Source organism: Montipora foliosa, chromosome 13 (assembly GCF_036669935.1).
Source record: "Montipora foliosa isolate CH-2021 chromosome 13, ASM3666993v2, whole genome shotgun sequence".
Taxonomy (NCBI): domain Eukaryota; kingdom Metazoa; phylum Cnidaria; class Anthozoa; order Scleractinia; family Acroporidae; genus Montipora; species Montipora foliosa.
In genome coordinates this window covers 6,621,918-6,630,219 of record NC_090881.1, presented here as the reverse complement: position 1 = coordinate 6,630,219, position 8,302 = coordinate 6,621,918, and the positions used below count along the sequence as shown (strand labels likewise).

General features: G+C 39.6%; 1 protein-coding gene across 1 annotated transcript in view; it reads left to right on the top strand.

Moving 5' to 3' along the window:
* Positions 1-3,430: 3,430 nt before the first annotated feature.
* The window catches only part of LOC137983072 (uncharacterized), a 14,647-nt gene continuing 9,775 nt past the window's right edge, over positions 3,431-8,302 (top strand). Inside the window, exons 1-3 of the mRNA XM_068830249.1 lie at positions 3,431-3,687; positions 4,214-4,280; positions 6,992-7,089. Coding sequence (XP_068686350.1) covers positions 7,017-7,089 — 73 coding nt within the window. The 5' untranslated portion in view covers positions 3,431-3,687; positions 4,214-4,280; positions 6,992-7,016. The remainder of the gene's footprint in view (positions 3,688-4,213; positions 4,281-6,991; positions 7,090-8,302) is intronic.

The window sequence follows — 8,302 nt, the reverse complement described above, 5'->3', positions numbered from 1 at the left end:
TGTACTTACGGGATGAATAAAAACGGATCTCATTTTTCTCTCCCTCCCTCCTTTCCCTTCATCGCCCACACCGTTACTCGTTTTTGTCCCAGCTTTCCCCTTTGAATCCCTTCGTCTTGTTCTTATTTCCAGATCCCGCTCGGCTTTTTCTGCCATTTTATCCCATGATATGTCACTCGCAGCTTGCCTTGAACTCCGACCCACTGTAAGCCTCTGGATTACTTGTCCCTGTTCTTCACCACTGAGCTAACGTGTCAAGTTGTAATTCACACCTTGAAAATGATATTTATTTTGAATTCTGGCTGACTATTTACATAACAATGATACGTAATTATATATACACGTGCCACGCCGAGCACCTACAATCGAACTTACACTTGTAGGTTACCGTTAAGAGATCCCTGTTTTACTACTCTTGACACAACCCATCCCTTTAATAATGCTAACCGTAACCCTAATTACGACTAAAGGCACTTGATGATTCAAAGTTCGAGTGAGGCCTAACACTACTGTGACGTTTTAATGCCCAATTATTCCATCAGAGATCAACCCTAGTATTGGAATTGGGCCCACACAAGGACAGAGAAAAACTCTGACCAGGGTGGGATTTGAACCCACGACCTTCGGATTAGATCACCGCCGCTCTACCGACTGAGCTACAAGGCCAGAACGGAAGCAGGCCGTGGGTATGTGAGATGTTATTCACAAGGACAAATTCGGCTCGGCCCAAGCCTAGTTTAGATAATCATTAGCTGTTGTCCTTCAGTAGCATTTTGTGGTTAATGATTCGAAGTTCGAGTGAGGCCTAACACTACTGTGACGTTTTAATGCCCAATTATTCCATCAGAGATCAACCCTAGTATTGGAATTGGGCCCACACAAGGACAGAGAAAAACTCTGACCAGGGTGGGATTTGAACCCACGACCTTCGGATTAGATCACCGCCGCTCTACCGACTGAGCTACAAGGCCAGAACGGAAGCAGGCCGTGGGTATGTGAGATGTTATTCACAAGGACAAATTCGGCTCGGCCCAAGCCTAGTTTAGATAATCATTAGCTGTTGTCCTTCAGTAGCATTTTGTGGTTAATGATTCCGTTCCGTTCTGGCCTTGTAGCTCAGTCGGTAGAGCGGCGGTGATCTAATCCGAAGGTCGTGGGTTCAAATCCCACCCTGGTCAGAGTTTTTCTCTGTCCTTGTGTGGGCCCAATTCCAATACTAGGGTTGATCTCTGATGGAATAATTGGGCATTAAAACGTCACAGTAGTGTTAGGCCTCACTCGAACTTGGAATCATTAACCACAAAATGCTACTGAAGGACAACAGCTAATGATTAACTAAAGGCACTGTTTAGGCTTAAGGTTAGTCCCTGTGATAGTTTTAGGTTTTCCAGTATTGCTGTGAACTGTGACCTGCTTTTCCTTCATGCCCCGTGCGTGCGGCACACTTATAAGTTCACTGCGTGGAAGTCTGATTGGTGCATCTTTCATGGGAAACTTTCACGCACGAGTTCATTGCAATTAAAATCGTTTCATATTTCCCTTCTTTTGAAGCAAACTTTTTTCTTCGTAATAATCAAGATGGCTACCAAAGTAAAAGGGTCACAGCAATGGGAGATTTGATCATTTGGAAATTGTCCCTGCTTTATAGCCTTTCCAGAGTTGTGCATAGAGTGGTGCAAAAAAAACAATTTACTTTACTTCAACAATTTAATTTACATTCGTATTCCGTGTCCAAAACCTGTGTGAAAACGCAGTCAGTTGGCAAAGACAAAGTGCCGCATCGGGAGATGGATCTGTTTCGCGATGCTCAAGAAAAAACTGCAATGGATAGCCTTCAATCCGCCAGAACACATATTAATTTTCTGACCGTAAACTTTCCTTGAAAAAATATTAGCCCTAGCTTCCGGAAAGTTTACAACTGCCTACAAGACAAGGGCTAACATCATCTCACCGCAGTTAACCATGCCTGAACTTCGTCGGCCCAGACAAACGAGCTCACAGCAGGCATTGAAAAGACATGATGGGGAGTGAAACGAAGTATGCCTCGTACGGGGACATCCATGGATCTCTACCAAAGCTATTTACTTGGAAGTATCATTGAGCATATTGCCGATCTCTACAAAGAGCGATAAATCGCAAAATCCCTCTAAATGCACCGTTCGTGATCCTAAATACAGGAAAGGAAGAAAATATACACTTTGCAGTGTCTCGGCGAATTTTTAAGCAGATAGGAAGAACAATTTCACGATAAAAAGAGTAGGTAGGTTTGGTTTGTTTGTTATGTTTGCGAATCTGAACCCTATTACAACGATTGCTTGAAACTCCACTTCTTGCGCTTATTCTAAAACTGAAAAATGGGTACAATTGCAGGAAAAGTGCCGAAATTGCAGGAAAAACTGTTCGATTTTCCGTATTTCAGACAGAAGTTCGAGAGACTTTTTTCTAAGTCCATATAGACTTAGAAAAAAACCTCTAACACAGAGGTCCAAAGGACTTCTATTGTTATCGCTATTGTTTTCTTGAAACAAAGGAGTGTATGCATAATGAAGTAGGGACCTGTGCGGAAATCTTGCCCGACGCTCTACCGTCGAATTTATTTTAAAGTAGGACCTGGAATTAAATTCGTCTGAATTAAATTCGACGATAGCGCGACGTATAAACTAGATCTTATTTGTGGCTTCAACACCTCTCTCAAAGTTGGCCGCTTCGAGAAATGCAAAGAGAGAAAAAGACTATTGACACTGTCTCACTTTTCAATATCTGTGTACAACTAAAATACCTACCAGCGTAACTGACACATCCAGGTCCCTGTTGTTCAAAGGCCGGATACCTTTATCCCACGGATAAGTCACTATCCGTCAGTTTCAGTCTCTGCAAATATTTCAGTATTTGCCCTCGTGACCGTGAATATAGGTCATCTAGTTAAAAGGCGTGTGAGAAACTCTTGGCCAATGTTTAACGTGAAGTATATTTTATACTCTGGATAGTGACTTATCCACTGGATTAAGTTATCCGGCCTTTGAACAACTGGGGCCAGAGATCGACACACGCGCTAACACTTGGGTGTGAATCAGAACACGTCACTCGACGCTTGCTAACATGTAACGATGTAACTGCGGAAAAAATTCACGCTGATTGGTAAATCACATTTGAATATGTTTGTCCCAATGGAAGAGATATTTGTTTCGCTCTAATTTTCCATTAGTTAGGTTTACCAAACACTGAAACAAATTTGTTTTTTTCGACGTACAATTATTTTATTTATTATTCTCAGATTGAACTTTAATATTAATAACGCCATCTCGACCGCGACTATTGAATACGCATGATTTAATAATATGTATCTTAAGTCTGAAATTACATACACATTGTATCCAGTTTGAGAACAAAGTTCAAATGCCCCTAAATTGCCCCTTTCTTTTATTTTCTGCACCCTTTTCCGGGATATGTGAATTTTAGATCTCAAATACTTCCGATGGTGTTGGTTCTAACGTTCGTACGTTTTTGGTGCCAATGGTAAAATGTTGACATGGGACCTTTGACCACAGCATGCGTGAAGTGATACCATAATCGCTTTTGTTCAGTCGTTGTGATTGTCTAGCTCGGGTGTAGTCACCATTCATTATAAAAGGGGAAACCGGAGATATTTCTCCGTTTGAGTGGTCCAAGGAAGAATATTCTCATAAGGTAGGTTTTGCCCCGCAGACCCCAGCAAGCTGTTAAATTATGTTAGGGGAAGTGGATGGGGAATTAGCATCAAAACCATGGTTCAGTGCTAAAATTGCCACTTCTTCAACTTTTGTAATATAATTCTAATTTCATTTAATAGTTGCATCACCCGTTGTAAATAGGACACAAGCTATGCGCTCTTCGTTTCCATTTGAAATTTAGATCTTCAGTGTTTTTTAAGTAGGCAATGTATTTTAATTGCCAAGTATTGATTATTTGTAATGGACTTTGACAGTAAACTAAGCTTCCTTGCTTTGGTGTTGTGTCCCATGTACGGTACGAAGAGCGTTGCGAATGCTTTATTACAACATTTTACCTTATCACATGTGGAGCAAGAAGCACTCTTTTGAAATAGCAATGACATTTGCTAATTTTGCTGGAATTTGGAATTTCAACTGTTGATGCCGACCACGTGAAAAGTAACCCAAAAGGGAGATTATTATTTTATCCGTTAATACTCCTCAATAATTGTTTTGGTTTTCAGAGAGGCCTGCTGGAAAGTTATCTCTATTGTGTGCTCGGTGATATTTTGGGAAAGTGTTGCTTGTCAGGCAAGTTACTCTATGACACCGAAGTATTATTTAAGTTTTTAAAGCAAACAGTGTGCATTTGTCCTTGACACATTTTTTTTTCAACACAAAGTAGGAATAGCGGCCAGAACGCACAAATCACCAAATACTCCACTTAATGTCTCACTTTTTTCAATCTTTACAGAGTGTTTTCTCTTGACTTTCCTTTTGTGCACCTTTTTTTCAATTACACCAAAACAATATGGCCGCTATTCATGAGGGTAAAAAAGGTTTTAATTTGACGTGTTTCATGATCACCATTAAGTAATATTCTTTCTGTTGGTAGTAAAAAGTCCACGTTGTTGAAACAGGACCAATTTAAGGAATTTGAGACAACCGGTGTCGTTTCCTTAGAGGATGTTTCAAGTGACTAAACTGGGTCATGAGTTACGAAACATTTCAATGTGAAGATTTCAAAGTTCCATTTTTACTTGATTTCGTCCTGCGGGTTGGCTCGCAACGACACTTCCCTTTGTGCTGTTTCAGCGTGCTCCCGGAATATGCGTGGTTCTTATTCCAGAAATCGGTTTCACATTACGTAACTGCGACCTTCGCAGCGGTAAAATAGACCTCTTATGATAATGGCGGCCAAATAAAATATTCTTTTGTTTTAAGGCTAAAAAGCCTTTCTAGCCTCACTACGATAAGGTTTCAAAAGAATATTTGTTTCAAAATTAGAGCAGCAGGACTAATTAACATAAATACAAAAGAATGTAAAAGTGGTCGCCATTTATGACAGTGGTTGACTTTTGTTGGTCAGAGTACTGCGTGACCCCCGCAAACTGAGTGACGTCCATTCTTCTGGAAGTAACATTGCGTGACAAATCCGTTGGGATGTACATGAGGGTTGCGTTCCTTTGGGATGATCCGAAAAGGGATCACTGATCCAAGATCACTTGGATCACGGCGCATCAAGGAACCACACTGGGAAAGGATTTTTCAGTTCCTTTGATGCACCATGATCCAAGTGATCTTGGATCAGTGATCATTTTTCGGATCATCCAAAAGGAATGCACCCTTAGTAATTTAAAGTGCTATCTTTATTCCCATGTATTCCTCATGAGCGTTAGCCCTGGTTATGGAAATGGCCCCAAGCAAGGACCAGGGCTCAATTCCCACCATTGTCAGAGTTTTCCTTTGTCCTTTTGTGTGCCTCTTTCCGTTACAAGAACCAATTGTCACATGAATTACATGGGAATAAAGATAGCACTTCATTCGGCAGGTCTAAAACACGGATCAGTGTACATGTCACTGTGTTACAAACAAATAAACAACAACAAATGTGTCTCCTAACCCTAGTCACTCCAAAGATGTTGTTTCAGTTCTTGGGCAAACGTTTGGCTTAAATTGTTCATCCGTGAAGCAGGGACTTCTCGACATGACCTGTTGAATGTTTCCCGTGTTTTAGACACCCTTACTCATTTCGGCATAAAATTAAGCTTTATGATATTCCTTTTGAAAAAACCTACCTTCTCTCATTTACTTGTACAAAGCCAAAAAAGGTTGCGATCGCGGCCAAGTTGTTGGATTAAAGGGTATCTTAGGAAAACCATAAATTCCTCTAGAAATTCAACTTTATTTTCATGCAAACGTTTTCTTTCGTTGTGGAAATAATAGTGATAATAATAAGTTTATTTAAGCCGATGAAACTAATTGGGGACACTAACGAAATTAACTCAAATCGTTTAACAATTATTGGACGAGGTTGAGCATGATAGCGGTATTTATTAAGGCCAAAGTTTGTGTTATCTGCCGAAGCCGAAGGCCGAGGCGTACAACACAAACTGTGGCCTTGATAATTTATCGTTATTGATTTATTATGCATATTCCTGAGCTGCACTTGTAACGACAAGAAGACTGACTCATCCTTTTCTTTGGATAAGCGGAAACTCAAAGAATGTTTCTGTGGTTGGCAGAGTCTTCTTCCTCTTCTCTGCTGGTTAGTGTGTTAGGTGACGTCACTTCTGCATGCATAAAACTATTGACTGTAGGTATGACGTCATTCTACATATGTAAAATCTGTTGTCTGTAGGTATGACGTAAGAGAAACAGAGCAAGCAAGAATTAGTTGCGTGCTTATAGCCAATCAAAATATCGTGATTTCTCAGTGGCAAGCAGAAGAGTTGCCGAAGGCTGAGGCAAATAATTGATCTGCGATACACTGACAAATCACGATATTTTGCGATAACCGAGTTCAACAATTGTTTTATCATTTGTCATGCCTTTGATTTTTACAATTCCCAACAATTAAATCACTTTCTGAAAGCTCAGGAATGCGAAGTGCCATGAGCAGGATAATATTTGCAGCAAACTACTTATTTGTAGGCAGTTATTTGCGGGTCATGTGGTAGGTTCTGGGTAAATGAAAAGCAAGGAAAAATACATCGAATGATAAAATCAAATATTGGTTTTTGTGGAGAGGGGAAAACCGGAGTACCCGAAGAATAACCCCTTGGAGCAGTGAAGAGAAACAACAAACTTCAACCTACATATGACGCCGAGTGTGAGAATCGAACCCCAGCCACATTGGTGGGAGCCGAGTGCCTTCACCACTGCGCCAACCCTGCTGATGGCCGACTGACATGTGGCTACGTAAAAACAAAACTGCATTTCATTTTATTCCTGATTAATTAATAACTTGTAATTATTTGCATATGATATGATGGATATCCTCTCTGCAATTACATTTGTAGGAGACCGTTTGGTGAGCGTGATCTGATGAACACAATGGTTGAACTGAAGTTTCTCAGAATTTCCCTTGGCTTAGTTGTCTTAATATCGTTCCTCATGCGTAAGTGGTGTGGTGTTGCCAATCTTCTGTGTTGTTGATCACCTCGCATGTTTATAAGATTCACTTCTGGCCAATTGTCTGTTACAATTGTGCCCAATTGTTCACATTTACAGCAGCTTACACTATGAAAAGCTCGTGATATTTATAGATATATATATTTTTTAGTCTTTTTATTATATCCAGAATTGTAAATAACTATTTTTTAACTTTTTTAAATTGTTTTTTAATCTTAGTTTTTACATTTTTTTTCCTTTGTAAGGCGCATTTGATCATATTCAAATGTTAATTTGCGCCTAAGAAATATTAAATATTATTATTATTATTATTATTATTATTATTATTATTATTATTATTATTATTATTGGACGATTGTTTGTCTTGAATGTGAGCAAAAACACATTTGAATTCATAGTTATTTATGTTATGTTTAGACATTATGAGATGCACCGAGGCATAACAACTAGTCATATATCCACGTAAAAGCTAAATCGGATACACCCTAACCTGGCCCTAATTTTCCTTTGGGCTCAATTAGGACTTAACATAGACTTGCTAGTCTTAATTTAAGTGCAATAAGAGCTGATTTACCATACCTCGCAGATTTTGAAGCAGGTCGGAATAGGTGAATAGGTGGTTTGAAACCATTCTCTAGGGACACAGATAACAATGCCTTGATGTAGAATTGCTGGTGGACGAACGAAAGGAGCGAGTGAGAGATCTTTTGTTTTCGCCCACCAACATGGCCGCGATGACGTAACGTGAAAACCACCTCTTGCCATACATATGGCCAAAACTAACCCCTGCCGAAGCCCATTTTTTGAGTGCGTAATAAATTGATTTACGTGATTACTTCGTATGTCTCGCTGCATGGTACATTGTGCATTTTATTTCATTTTGTAATAACCTTTTTTTTGGAAATTCGAAATGGTGAGGAGGTTATTCAATGGGCTCCATTCGAACTGCGCAAATCAAAACAAGAGTCGACTGAAATTTCGAGAAATAATTTGCACCTTTCTTTCCAAAAGACGAAGGAAAATGCAAACTAGATGTAGCATTATGCAGAACAAGAGCTAATAGTTAGGAAAACCACCTAAAGAAAGTTATACTACTGTAGTTACGAACGGGAAACTGAAAAAAAACATCTAGCTGCAGCGAAAAGGTTGTTGAACTCACTTGAAACAAGAACGTCAATAAAAAGCTGTGGAAATGCGAT